This window comes from Electrona antarctica (assembly GCF_951216825.1).
Source record: "Electrona antarctica genome assembly, chromosome: 8".
NCBI lineage: Eukaryota > Metazoa > Chordata > Actinopteri > Myctophiformes > Myctophidae > Electrona > Electrona antarctica.
Genome location: NC_136789.1, coordinates 50,346,498 through 50,361,497, shown reverse-complemented (window position 1 = coordinate 50,361,497; position 15,000 = coordinate 50,346,498). Strand labels below are relative to the sequence as shown.

Sequence of the window (15,000 nt, the reverse complement as noted above, 5' to 3'; positions counted from 1 at the left end):
CTACTTTTTATATATGTGATGTATGCCATGCTTTTGTTATTGCTTAATGTAAGTCGCTCTGGATTAAGAGCGTCTGCTAAATGCCTAAATTGTAAATTGTAAATTGTACACAGAGCAGCCTGAACACCGCCGTGATTCTACAAACTTTTCCGAGTGCCAAATGGAAATGCATTTGGCCGCGTTTCCGTTGAGGATGGCTCAGGGTAGAAGACAGGGTTACGTTTACTTTAGTTTAGGATGACTCGGTAGAATGGTGGTTCCCAAACCTTTTCATGTCAAGGAGCCCGCGGACCCCCATTTGATAATATATGCCAGGGAGAACATTTTAAGGCTCTATAGCAGTGATTCTCAACCAGTTTAATTTCTAGGACCCCCAGTTTGACATGCATATTAGTCTACGGACCCCCCATTTAATGGCATTTCTATCTCTGGGACCCCCAATTTTTATTGTAAAATCAATGTTAATTTAACTCTGAGAGTGTTACAGACCCATAAGGGTCCACTTGGTTCCAAACTGTCATTTAGCTGGGGGACCCCCTGGAACTCCCTCAAGGACACCTGGGGGTCCCCGGACCCCACTTTGGGACAGGTTTAAGCAGAAATCACCGGGATTGGTATTTAAGATAGTCAAAGGGACAACTGCCCTCGATAGCTTCATAGCTGTCTAACTCAGTTTTCAACCAGTGGTCCGGGGACCACCAGTGGTCCTTGAGGAGGTTCCAGGTGGTCCCCCAGCTAAATGATGGAGAGTTAATTGGTAACCAAATAGACCCCATTTGGTTTCATTTTACGCTCTCAAGAGTTAAATTATTGTTAGACATCTGCATTAAACAAGTAAAAGTAAGTAAGTAAGCCTTGCCAAGCCATGATGTCATGAGGCCCATAGGGCAGGAGCCTATCTCCTGTTTCTGTAGCATGAGGCAGCTTTGATGCACAAGTACACCCCCTGGACATGACGCTAGTATGTCGCAGGGACTTACCCCCAATACAACCCTTGATGCTGAGTGCCAAGCAGGGAGGCACTGGGTCCCATTTTTAAAGTCTTTGGTATGACCCGGTTGGGGATCGAACACCCGACCTCCCAGTCTCAGGGCGGACAGTCTAACCACAAGGCCACTAAGCTGGTAAACAAGAAGTCTACACAATTAGAGAATGTAGAATAATTATTTTGATCAACGCTTGCCTGTTATCTCTCCCATGGCACCAGCATCAATACAGCATCTTATCCAACAACAAAATATTCAAAGTTTTGGGTCTGAGAGGCTAAATCTAATCAAATGGTGGTTCCGTGGCTCAAATTCCCAATAAAGAATGGGCCTTGATACAAAAAGGGTTGAAAACCAGTGGTCTAATTCAGGGGTTCTCAACGTTTTTGGCTGCAGGGGACCCCCGGAAATGCTTTGGCCATATGTCTCGCGACCCCCGCCCCACCCCCAATACAAACGGACTGCAAAAATAACCTAAATACTAGAGAAAATATATCGTGAATGAATACAGAACCAGATATCATTAAGGAAAGTTTATGCATGTACTATGTGTACTATGTAAACTCTTCATTTCCATTTTCCAGACATTCAGTTGCAATTTATTTTATTTTTTTTGTTTTTTTGGAAAATAATTTGGGGACCCCCCCAAAATAATTTGGCGACCCCCCCAGGGGTCGCGACCCACGTGTTGAAAACCACTGGTCTGACTGACTGTACCACGTGTTGTTTACATTTCTGAATAATAAAGTATTCCATCAATGAAAACACAATCATGGGGCCAGTACCATGCAGGCTGGGCCCCTGGGGCCCCTCAGTACCATGCAGGCAGGCCCCCCCCTGGGGCCCCTCAGTACCATGCAGGCAGGGGCCCCCCTGGGGCATCCTTGGGCCACCATCGAGGCTCAATGACAATTCACTAAAGTGCACATGTGTAGGTTTAATAATAATAATATTTATAATAATATTTAGGCCTCTCGGCCTATGCAGCACAACTTTATATCTTATACCGTATACGTTATATCTTGCGCCACTCCTTACCCATAAACGTATTTGCCATGTTTTAACCATTTTGAAAAACATTTCAAAATAGTTAAAATATAGCCGCTCTGCAAGCTCACGCCGTGTCGATGCAGATCGGCTATAGTTGAACTATTTTAAAATGTTTTTCAAGATTGTAAAATATTGCAAAGAAGTTTAGGGGTGTAACGGCGAGCCGTTTATTATTGTTTTTTTATGTTGTTATTTTCTGATTATGATTCGTTAAATATATATATATATATATATGTACTTATTATTCCATATATATATATTTACGCTAGCCATTAATTCGCTCCTTACAGCTATGGAGCTATAGTGTGTGTTAGGACTGTCAGCAAGCGCTGGTAGCTGCTGTGTGTACTGATTCTGTTCTCTCAAGTCCAGATAAAGAATGTCCCTTCTCGCTAGCCTCGCGAGAACCGGTGGAAACCTTGTGAGATGTTGATCCCACCTCATTGGCCAGACACGGCCAGAGTCGTCGCCTATAAAAGACGTCATTCAGCGTGTTCACACGTGACTTGTGTAATGATGACACCGCTAACCTATAGGCACTAGCTGTTGTACTTTTCGTTGTGTTGGTTAAGTTACTTTTCCTTTTCGTTGTATGTTAGTTCCCTTCGGGAAGGAACGTTAGGTTTCAGTTGTAGCTTTCCATCTTGTCTGCTTTGTTCTAGGTTAAGTTTATGGTTTTGTCTCTCCATTTCATTTTGAGGGAAATCACATCACTGTAAGTTACACTGCGCCACTCAGCTATTTATCCTATTTATAATATCGTCTACTGTTGATCCTCTATTATTAAATGATTGCTTATCTATTTGAAAGTCGATTAACTTCCATCTATTCTGTGAACACAAACCCTTGTAACTCTGTAAGACTTTTTGATTGAAGAGAGAACAAGTACAATCTTTTCAACTTCGAGTGAGGTTTCCTGTCACTTCATATGTTTGTTATTTTCCCCTAGACATTTTGGGTCGTAACAAGGGGGGAAAGGGTAAGGCGCGCCCAAGATAGGGCCATGCATGTGTGCGCGTGTGTGTGTGTACATGCGTGTGTACAGTATGTGTGTGTGCATGCATGCGCGCGAATGCCAGAGAATGATTGACTGAGCTCCAATCACAGCTGAGTAGCCCTCTCACATGCCCGCGTGTCAATACAAGTATTGGATTGCGTACTCTTCAACTCCAGTGCATTGCTCGGCGTTCTGTGTGTGTGCATGTGCACATGCATGCATACATGCATGCAAAAAGAAAAAAACAGTGTGTGCGTGTGCATGTGCGTGTGCGTGTACCTCTCACTAAATGAGAGCTGTCACACTCAGTCTTCATTGGGAGCACATTCGTATCTTACTGTAATGAACAGGACTGTATTGGTCTCATGTATGTAAGCAGCACACACACTGTACTGTAACTCAGTGGTTCCCAAAGTGGGGTCCGGGGACCCCCTGGGGTCCTTGAGGGAGTACCAGGGGGTCCCCAGCTAAATGATAGTTAGAGTTACAGACCCATGGAGGGTCCATTTTGGTTCCTGAGTGTACAAATGGAAACAAATGGACCCTAACGGACCCTATACTCTCAGTTAAATTAACATTGATTTTACAATATAAATTGGGGGTCCCAGAGATCAAAATGCCATTAAATGGGGGGTCCGTAGAATAATGCATGTCAAACTGGGGGGGTCCTTGAAATTAAACGGGTTGAGAATCACTGCTAGAGCCATAAAAATGGCATATCTCTTCAAATGGGGGTCCGTGGCCTAATTAGTGTAAATTTGGGGGTCCTTGACATGAAAAGGTTTGGGAACCGCTGTTGTAAAGATTAGTCTCATGTATGAAAACCAGTGGCGTGCACAGATAGACACTAGGGGGTGCTAGAGCACTCCCTGCCCTTTTGGCAATGTGCCCTTTTGAAAAGAAAAAAAAAAACATTTTTTTCTCTCTCTTTTTTTTTGATTTTTCAAAAATAGCAGACCTACAAGCTCATAGCGCGCCACTCGGTGGCGCGCTATGAGCTTGTAGATCTGCTATTTTTCAATAGCTAAAGCATAACATAATGCTAACACCAAAAGGGGTTCCCGCCCAAAATGGATTAAGGCAACCGGCCGGTTCCACGCGCTGCACAAGGTGCCCTTTTTTAACTTGAGCACCTGCCCCTCTAAATGTCTGTGCACGCCACTGATGAAAACACTACACACAGTAGTCCAGTGGTTCCCAAACTTTTTCACGCCAAGAACCCCCAAATTGACACTCCTTAGTAGGGAGGTCCCGGTACACTTTTTTAGTTTCCGATCCGATACCACAATTTCTGTGTTAGCCGATCCGATACCGAATACCGATCAGAGACAATCATAATTATTTATAATAATACAAAAAGAAAAAATATCTTATTTTGAAGTCCACCAACCTGGAATAGTGTTGTTTATAGCCATCTAGCTCGTGTGTGTTTATAGCAGACTCCTGACTCAAATGTGCACTAGTGTAAACCCCTTACCCCCGTGTCGGATCGGTGTTTAGACTGGCATATCCGCGGATGCCGATATGACCCGATATGACCAAATAAGGGCTGATCCGATACTTTTCCGATACCTCTCTACTCATTAGCCCGCGGACCCCCATTAGAAAATGTATGCCAGGGACCCCGCATAAGAGAAGACTTTCACGGCTCTAGCAGTGATTCTCAACCATTTTCACTTCAAGGACTCCCCAGTTTGACATGCATATTAGTCTACCAATTTATATTGTAAAATCAATGGTATTTTAACTCTTGAGAGTGTAGAAATGGAACCAAATGGTTACAGACCCAAAAGGGTCCATTTGGTTTCTAACTAACATTTAGCTGGGGACCCCCTGGAACTCCCTCAAGGACCCCTGGGGCTCCCCGGAACCCCACTTTGGGAACCACTGCAGTAGCTTACTGTAATGAACTGGACCTACAGTAGTAGGGCACCATTTTCGTCAGCGCCAAACCTCTTATCCCTAAACTTCTCCTTTTCTTTACTATTTTGAAAAACATTTTTGAATAGTTCAACTAGCCAATCTACATTGACACGTTGTGAGCTTGTAGACTGGCCATTTTAACGATTCAAAAATGTTTTGCAAAATAGTAAAAAAAAAGGCAAAGAAGTTTAGGGATAAGGGGTTTAGCGGTGACGAAAATGGAGCCCTTAGTCTCATGTGTGAAAACACTACACACAGCACTGCTGCAAACCAACCACCGGGCCAAGGGTCTTCAACAGGTCCTCACCCTACCTTTAAACCCATTTAGACCTGAGCTCGATTCTACGAATGTCTTCTAAATCCTGACAGTTTACTGTCTATGTCAGTGGCGCTCAAACTATTTCATGTCAAGGACCCCTAGAATTATCTGTATTTGGCCGCCGACCCCCATCTCAAAATATGTTGTTCCAGGGATCCCCCCCAGAAGCAAAGATTTGAGTTAAAAACGTTTGCTCTGAAAGAATATATATTCCAAATGTGCGCCACATTTTCATTTTTCAAAAATAGCAGACCTAGAAACCTACATAGCGCAGCACCGAGTGCCGCGCCATGAGCTTGTAGATCTGCTATTTTTCAATAGCTAAAGCATAACATAATGCTTAAAACAGCAAAAGGGGTTCCCGTTCAGAATGGGTTAAGAGCATCTGCTAAATGCCTAAACTGTATCTACACCAGCGAACGAGCGGATGAAGAAAGAACAGCCATTCTGCCAAACGTCACATTTTTTTCATTCTTTATTATCAAACGGGTCAAAAAAATCATCATCATGAACAAGAAGTTGGAAGCAGAGACACAAACTTAAGTCTCGTTCCAAACAGTGAACGCATAAATAATAAATATAAATCAAAGCCTGAGGTATTGTTAACGACACGTCGTGGAATCCTTTCAAACGTCTGGGAGGAGCTACAAAAGCAAACCGCGAAATAAGGGCAGGAAGACAGGAAGTCCATAAAGGAGTATAGTTCACCCTCCCAAAAAAATGACTTATTTTCTATCAGTCAGTCACACCCCATGAAGCCTTGAATATGCACACAGAATAACTCTTCCTACTTCCGGGCCGCTTCCCTATACAGGTAACACAGGTGTTGCCGATGATACTAAGTATGGCTCTGTTCCATTTTGTGTACAGTGGTTCTCAAACCTTTTTAGGTTTTAAGGACCCTCATAACTCTTGAGTGTACAAATGGAACCAAATGGATTCCATTTGTACACTCTCAGAGTTACAGACCCGTACGGGGCAATTTGGAACCCACTCAAGGACACTTTGAGACCCACTGGTGTTTCCAACGTCTATGTTTATGTTTATTGAAGGATCCCCATTAGAAGGATCCCCATTAGAGACACATGACTGAGCCTCTAGTCTTCCTGGGGTCCTGTGAGAGCCAACATGCACATCAGCAGCACACTGACTCTGTTTGACCAGAATGGAACAGAGCCTTCATTAGTTATCATTAACACTGACTCTGTTTGACCAGAATGGAACAGAGCCTTCATTAGTTATCATTAACACTGACTCTGTTTGACCAGAATGGAACAGAGCCTTCATTAGTTATCATTAACACTGACTCTGTTTGACCAGAATGGAACAGAGCCTTCATTAGCACCATTAACACTGACTCCGTTTGACCAGAATGGAACAGAGCCGTCATTAACACCGACTGTTTGACCAGAATGGAACAGAGCCTTCATTAGCGTCATTAACACTGACTCCGTTTGACCAGAATGGAACAGAGCCGTCATTAACACCGACTGTTTGACCAGAATGGACCAGAGCCTGCATTAGTGTCATTAACACTGACTCTGTTTGACCAGAATGGAACAGAGCCTTCATTAGCGTCATTAACACTGACTCTGTTTGACCAGAATGGAACAGAGCCTTCATTAGCGTCATTAACACTGACTCCATTTGACCAGAATGGAACAGAGCCTTCATTAGCGCCATTAACACTGACTCTGTTTGACCAGAATGGAACAGAGCCTTCATTAGCATCATTAACACTGACTCTGTTTGACCAGAATGGAACAGAGCCTTCATTAGCATCATTAACACTGACTCTGTTTGACCAGAATGGAACAGAGCCTTCATTAGCGTCATTAACACTGACTCTGTTTGACCAGAATGGAACAGAGCCTTCATTAGCGTCATTAACACTGACTCTGTTTGACCAGAATGGAACAGAGCCTTCATTAGCGTCATTCACACTGACTCCGTTTGACCAGAATGGAACAGAGCCTTCATTAGCGTCATTCACACTGACTCCGTTTGACCAGAATGGAACACAGCCTTTAGTATCATCGGTAAACAAAAGGAATTAGGGCCCCAAGTTCTTTCCAAAATGGCTGCTGTGCTTACAGCCCATTCATGGAGATGTTTGTAGTTTTAGTCACATGGAGCCAATAATTTGATGTCCTGGCTGAGACTCTCCTACTGAATCAAAAGGGCTCTATTCACACACGCCATTTTGGAAAGAACTTGGGGCCCCTTCCCTACTTCCTTCACATGTGTTAATACTAATGAAGGCTCAGTTCCATTCTGGTCAAACAGAGTCAGGGTGCTGCTATTGTGTGTGTTGGCTCACTGGAAACACTTTGAGACCCAGTGGGTCATTTGAGTGGGTTGCAAATTGGCCCCGTACTGGCATGGAACTCTGAGTGTACAAATGGAACGTTTAAGGGTCCATTTGGTTCCATTTTGGGATTATTGAAATTAAAAAGAAGTTTGAGAACCGCTGCACACTAAATGGAACAGAGCCTTAATTAGTATCGTCGGTAACACCTGTGAAGGAAGTAGGGACAATTATTGGCTCAGGAATGCCACAAAAAAACATCTCTGTGAATGCAAGGCTTCATGGCGTGTGTGAGTGATAGAAAATGGGTGAACTTTAATATAAATCTATCTATATGGGATTTGTTAGGTCCCATTAATTAAATGATTAATAACATCTCAACATGTCAACAGACTATGAAATATGAAATATGCCACGCACAGAAGCAGCTTACCGAGCCTGCCTGTAAACCTCAAAAGTCCCTATTCTGATAAATAAAAATCAATAAAACAGTGTTTTACGTTCCACTTTCTAATTTCCAAAAGACAATAAAATGGTTTTGTGGGCAAATTATATAATCAGCATTGAATCAGAATGGTTAGACACCTGGCATAATATTCAACGTGCTCAATTAGTAAGACGCCCACGTCGATAAAAAAAACATTACATAAATTAAGTCAAGCAAAAATAAAATGCTACACATGAAAACAACAGGGCGGGAAAGTGTCTAAAAGTCCCTGAGCAATTAAGCTACAGGTTAATACCGGCGGCGCAAACCTCCGGTTTAACCACCTCTCCAAGCTAGGAATTTATTCCAAGGAAATCTTCAGTGCATTTTAAAGGGAAGACCTCAACGCAAGAGGTTTCATGCTACAGGCCCAACACAAAAAAACAAATAATAATTTAAAAATAAATAAAGGGTGCAGTGTTGATTTTGACAGCAAAAAACCCCCCACAACTGGCCCGTGTTCGGGGAGTAGGTGGGGGCGGGGGGCTGCACCTGTCAGCAGGGAGTGTTGGGGAGTATAGGACTCTACCATCCTCCCGGTGGGGGCTCCTCACTGGCAGGTGAGTCAGTATAGGATACGACTACATCATCCCGGTGGGGGCTCCTCACTGGCAGGTGAGTCAGTATAGGATACGACAGTACATCATCCCGGTGGGGGCTCCTCACTGGCATGCGAGCCAGTAGGATACAACAGTACATCCTCCCGATGGGGGCTCCTCACTGGCAGTGAGTGGGAGCCAGCAGGATACGACAGTATGTCCTCCCGGTGGGGGCTCCTCACTGGCAGGTGAGTCAGTATAGGATACGACAGTACATCATCCCGGTGGGGGCTCCTCACTGGCAGGTGAGTCAGTATAGGATACGACTACATCATCCCGGTGGGGGATCCTCACTGGCAAGCGAGCCAGTAGGATACAACAGTACATCCTCCCGATGGGGGCTCCTCACTGGCAGTGAGTGGGAGCCAGCAGGATACGAGAGTATGTCCTCCCGGTGGGGGCTCCTCACTGGCAGTGGGTGGGAGCCAGCAGGATACGACAGTATGTCCTCCCGGTGGGGGCTCCTCACTGGCAGTGGGTGGGAGCCAGCAGGATACGACAGTATGTCCTCCCGGTGGGGGCTCCTCACTGGCAGTGAGTGGGATACGACAGTATGTCCTCCCGGTGGGGGCTCCTCACTGGCAGTGAGTGGGAGCCAGTAGGATACGACAGTATGTCCTCCCGGTGGGGGCTCCTCACTGGCAGTGGGTGGGAGCCAGCAGGATACGACAGTATGTCCTCCCGGTGGGGGCTCCTCACTGGCAGTGAGTGGGATACGACAGTATGTCCTCCCGGTGGGGGCTCCTCACTGGCAGTGAGTGGGAGCCAGTAGGATACGACAGTATGTCCTCCCGGTGGGGGCTCCTCACTGGCAGTGAGTGGGAGCCAGCAGGATACGACAGTATGTCCTCCCGGTGGGGGCTCCTCACTGGCAGTGAGTGGGATACGACTGTGTCCTCCCGGTGGGGGCTCCTCACTGGCAGTGAGTGGGAGCCAGTAGGATACGACAGTATGTCCTCCCAGTGGGGGCTCCTCACTGGCAGTGAGTGGGAGCCAGTAGGATACGACAGTATGTCCTCCCGGTGGGGGCTCCTCGCTGGCAGTGAGTGGGAGCCAGTAGGATACGACAGTGAGCAACAACACACAGAAATGTGCGTGAGGAGGAATGAATTGGCACGATGACCAAATAGGGGCAGAAAAAGGGGGGTGAAAAGCACATGAAAATAAATACAAATGAAAATACAAATTTGATCAAAAAAATACAATACAAAAAAAGAAAAATTGCATCCAAGGTACTTTAAGGCACTTTGGACAAACACGTCCCTGAATTATGCATATTCATGACTTGTATAATTATGCATATTTATGACTTGTATAAGTATGCATATTCACGACTATTATGATTATGCATAGTCACGACTATTATGATTATGCATATTCATGACTTGTATAATTATGCATATTCATGACTTGTATAATTATGCATATTCATGACTATTATGATTATGCATATTCACGACTATTATGATTATGCATATTCATGAGTAGTATAATTATGCATATTCACGACTATTATGATTATGCATATCCACGGCTATTATGATTATGCATATTCATGACTATAATTATTATGCATATTAATGACTATTATGATTATGCATATTCAGGACTATTATGATTATGCATATTCATGAGTAGTATAATTATGCATATGCACGACTAGTATGATTATGCATATTCACAACTATACTGATTATGCATATTCATGACTATAATGATTATGCATATGCATGACTATTATAATTATGCATATTCATGCCTATTATGATTATGCATATTCACAACTATTGTGATTATGCATATTCACGACTTGTATAAGTATGCATATTCATGACTAGTATAATTATGCATATTCATGACTAGTATAATTATGCATATTCATGACTATATGATTATGCATATTCACAACTATTATGATGCATATTCATCCTGAGGTAAAGGTCAGAGGTCAGCTGCACTGCCTCTGATTGATCAGGACTGATACAGTCTATACAACACTCCTATGGAGTGTGGAGCGCAGGCACGCACACACACACACACACACACACACACACACACACACACACACACACACACACACACACACACACACACAGAAACCTCTCATCTCCGTTGTAACCTTTTGTGTTTAGTCTTATTTTGTGTTATTTCCGGGTGTCCTTCCTCAACAGGGTGAAGAAGGGGTGTGTGTGTGTGTGTGTTATTTCCGGGTGCCCTTCCTCAACAGGGTGAAGGGGTGTATGTGTGTGTGTGTGTTATTTCCGGGTGTCCTTCCTCAGAGGGGTGAAGAAGGGGTGTGTGTGTGTGTGTGTGTGTGTGTGTGCGTGCGTGTGTGTGTGACGTGTGCGCGTGCGTGTTATTTCCGGGTGTCCTTCCTCAGCGGGGTGAAGAAGGGGTGCCACAGGGCCTCCTCCATGGTGATCCTCCTGTTTACATCGTACTCCATCATGCTCCTGATCAGGTCAAACAGCTGCTCATGTTCCATGCTCTTACTCTGCATGTAATGCTGGGAGAGGAGAGGGGAGGTGGGGAGGGGAGAGGGGAGGGGAGGGGAGAGATGGAGAGGAGAGGGAGAGGGGAGGGGAGAGATGGAGAGGAGAGGGGAGGAGAGATGGAGAGGAGAGGGGAGGTGGGGAGGGGAGGGGAGGGGAGAGATGGAGAGGAGAGGGGAGGTGGGGAGGGGGAGAGGTGGAGAGGAGAGGGGAGGAGAGAGATGGAGAGGAGAGGGGAGGAGAGATGGAGAGGAGAGGGGAGGTGGGGAGGGGAGAGGGGAGGGGAGAGATGGAGAGGAGAGGGGAGGAGAGATGGAGAGGAGAGGGGAGGTGGGGAGGGGAGGGGTGGAGAGGGGAGGAGAGCGGAGGAGGGGAGGGGAGAGGTGGAGAGGAGAGGGGAGGAGAGGTGAGGAGAGATGGAGAGGAGAGGAGAGATGGAGGGGAGAGGTGGAGAGGAGAGGGGAGGAGAGCGGAGGAGAGGTGAGGAGAGATGGAGAGGGGAGGGGAGAGGAGAGATGGAGAGGAGAGGAGAGATGGAGAGGAGAGGGGAGAGGTGGAGAGGAGAGGGGAGGAGAGGAGAGATGGAGAGGAGAGGAGAGGGGAGGAGAGATGAAGAGGAGAGGGGAGGTGAGGAGAGGAGAGGAGAGGAGAGGAGAGGAGAGGAGAGGAGAGGAGAGATGGAGAGGAGAGGAGAGGAGAGATGGAGAGGAGAGGTGAGGAGAGATGGAGAGGAGAGGGGAGGAGAGATGGAGAGGAGAGGGGAGGTGGGGAGGGGAGGGGAGAGATGGAGAGGAGAGGGGAGGTGGGGAGGGGAGGGGTGGAGAGGGGAGGAGAGCGGAGGAGAGGGGAGAGGTGGAGAGGAGAGGGGAGGGGAGAGGAGAGATGGAGAGGAGAGATGGAGAGGAGAGGAGAGGGGAGGTGGGGAGGGGAGAGGTGGAGAGGAGAGGGGAGGAGAGGTGAGGAGAGATGGAGAGGAGAGGAGAGATGGAGAGGAGAGGGGAGGAGAGGTGAGGAGAGATGGAGAGGAGAGGTGAGGAGAGGGGAGAGATGGAGAGGAGAGGAGAGGAGAGGAGAGGAGAGGAGAGGAGAGGAGAGGAGAGGAGAGGAGAGGAGAGGAGAGGAGAGGAGAGGAGAGGAGAGGAGAGGAGAGGAGAGGAGAGGAGAGATGGAGAGGAGAGGTGAGGTGAGGAGAGATGGAGAGGAGAGGAGAGGTGAGGTGAGATGGAGAGGAGAGGTGAGGAGAGATGGAGAGGAGAGGAGAGGAGAGGAGAGATGGAGAGGAGAGGTGAGAGAGATGGAGAGGAGAGGAGAGATGGAGAGGAGAGGTGAGGAGAGATGGAGAGGAGAGGAGAGGTGAGGAGAGATGGAGAGGTGAGGGGAGGAGAGGGGAGGAGAGATGGAGAGGAGAGGGGAGGTGAGGAGAGGTGAGGTGAGGAGAGATGGAGAGGAGGGGAGGAGAGATGGAGAGGAGAGGTGAGGAGAGGTGAGGAGAGATGGAGAGGAGAGGGGAGGGGAGGAGAGGTGAGGAGAGATGGAGAGGAGAGGTGAGGGGAGGTGGGGAGGGGAGGAGAGGAGAGGTGAGGAGAGATGGAGAGGAGAGGTGAGGTGAGGGGAGGAGAGATGGAGAGGAGAGGGGAGGTGGGGAGGGGAGGGGAGGAGAGATGGAGAGGAGAGGGGAGGTGGGGAGGGGAGAGGTGGAGAGGAGAGGTAAGGAGAGATGGAGAGGAGAGGAGAGGAGAGGAGAGGAGAGATGGAGAGGAGAGGAGAGGTGAGGTGGGGAGGGGAGGGGAGGAGGAGGAGAGGAGAGGAGAGGAGAGGAGAGGAGAGGAGAGGAGAGGAGAGGAGAGGAGAGGAGAGGAGAGGAGAGGAGAGGAGAGGAGAGAACCTTCAATTCATGTTTTTTATCGCATTCCTGATGGGCTATATATATATTTTAGGGATGTGCTGATGAGACATTTTGGGCGATATTCGATATTCGATATTCTGAAAAATACATGTAACAGGGTGTCTGCACTGCAGGCTTAGGCAAGTCAGATTTAACTTAAATACCTTTATATTTAATATTGTGAGCTTGTAGATCTGTTCAAGTTGTTACATGGGCTTGTTCATCTGTAAAGACAGACCGATTAATCGGACCGATTAATTAATCGGTCCGATTGATTAATCGAACCGATGCCGATTAATCTAAAAACAACTAAAATCGGCCGATGTGTTTGCCGATTAATCTCCCATCACAAAAGTTTATTGCTTTTTTCCCGATTTGTTCAGACACATGACGTAAATTCTCCTTTCATTGTCAATGCTGTATATAAGAATCATACAAACAATTAGGACAACAAATGAAACAAACCAAGACATAAAGTAAATACAATACACTACAATACCAAACTATTGACCGATGACCTCAAAATATTGACTCAGGAATGTGGGATACCACCACCAATTTGTGCAATAGATCCTCCTCCTCCCTCCCAGGGATTTCGTTTTAACCCATTCAGGCCTGACGTTGAAATTTAAAAAGAAAGGTTTTCTAAATCAGGACAATTTTCTGAAAGATTTGAGGCACATTTTAAGCTCGTAGCGCGCCACTCGGTGGCGCGCTATGAGCTTGTAGATCTGCTATTTTTCAATAGCTAAATTATAACATAATGTATAAAACACCAAACCAAAATGGGTTAATAAAAACACCCACACGGGACATGAAATAAACTTACCAACAAAATCAATCAAACAAAGGTAAGAGTTGTGGTTGGATGACACTTGGACCCCTTTTCAACCGGTTGGTTCCCAATGGGAACCGGTTCTTTTTGGAGCCAGAGCTCCAAAGTTGGAACATTAATTATGAATTGAGGGGGCAAAACCATACCTATATTAAATTGTTTATAGGATCAATATAAGTAAATTAATATATGATAGCCCTTCCACAGTAGTAGCTTTTTCATATTTTCTATTTTTTTTTTTTGCATATTTTCCTACATATTGCCTAATTTCCTAATTTAAATGTACAATTTCAGAAAATGTGTAATGTCTTCGGGTAAGTACGGTAGGCTAATCAACTGGGAAAGTTTCATGTTGATAACTATTAATTACATTTTTACCCATTTGCAAATAAAAAAAAAATCACACCCGTGTGAAGTGAGGGGCGCTCTCATCATCGTACATCATCCATGCATCATCTCATACTGGCCAATCAGAATGCCTGTTGACACAAATTTACGTCATATTTGGCGGACATTTGACCAAATTTCTTCTTTCATTGACGAAGGCAAATATGAGACGTGTGAGGACAAGACCTACATTTTCCCCATCATTATCAATGGCATTTAATGTTTGTGTTGCGGATGTTTCATGGGGACTAAAGCTGTATATAGGAGGGGCTAGCGCCCTCAAAACATTTACATTTGTAATACAATACATCATTGTCTTTTTTTTTGCCCACTCAATTCATAAGTAACGTTCCTATTTTGGAGCTCTGGCTCATGGACTAAGAACCACAAATAACTGAACCGGTTGTGGAAAAGGGGTCTTCCTTCCAAGTGTAATTCCTGACACTAATGATGGCTTTTGCTGCCCCCTCATGGTCGCCCCAGGCTACTGCTACTGACGGTGGTAGAATCAGAATCATCTATATTGTCACATCACAGTTTTACAGCGGTGGCCGAACGGATTGCGGAGCGGTCTTGATACCGGAAGGTCGCCAGTTCGAATCAGCGGTCCGACACGTTAAAATTACCACCGCTGAAGTGCCCTTGAACAAGGCATTGAACCACTACGATGAAATGTTCTATGAGCAGGGCCTGGCTGGAAACAAGTTCTTGAGCTTAGCCCAGATACCCTGG

General features: G+C 45.9%; 1 protein-coding gene across 2 annotated transcripts in view; it reads right to left on the bottom strand.

Annotated features, from left to right (window-relative positions):
- Positions 1-10,702: 10,702 nt before the first annotated feature.
- LOC306928536 (dual specificity protein kinase CLK4-like) overlaps positions 10,703-15,000 on the bottom strand; it is a 37,717-nt gene continuing 33,419 nt past the window's right edge. For both annotated transcript variants that reach the window (XM_079508747.1, XM_079508748.1), the window contains exon 15: positions 10,703-11,175. In XM_079508747.1, the coding sequence (XP_079364873.1) occupies positions 11,026-11,175 (150 nt within the window). In that variant the 3' untranslated portion in view covers positions 10,703-11,025. The remainder of the gene's footprint in view (positions 11,176-15,000) is intronic.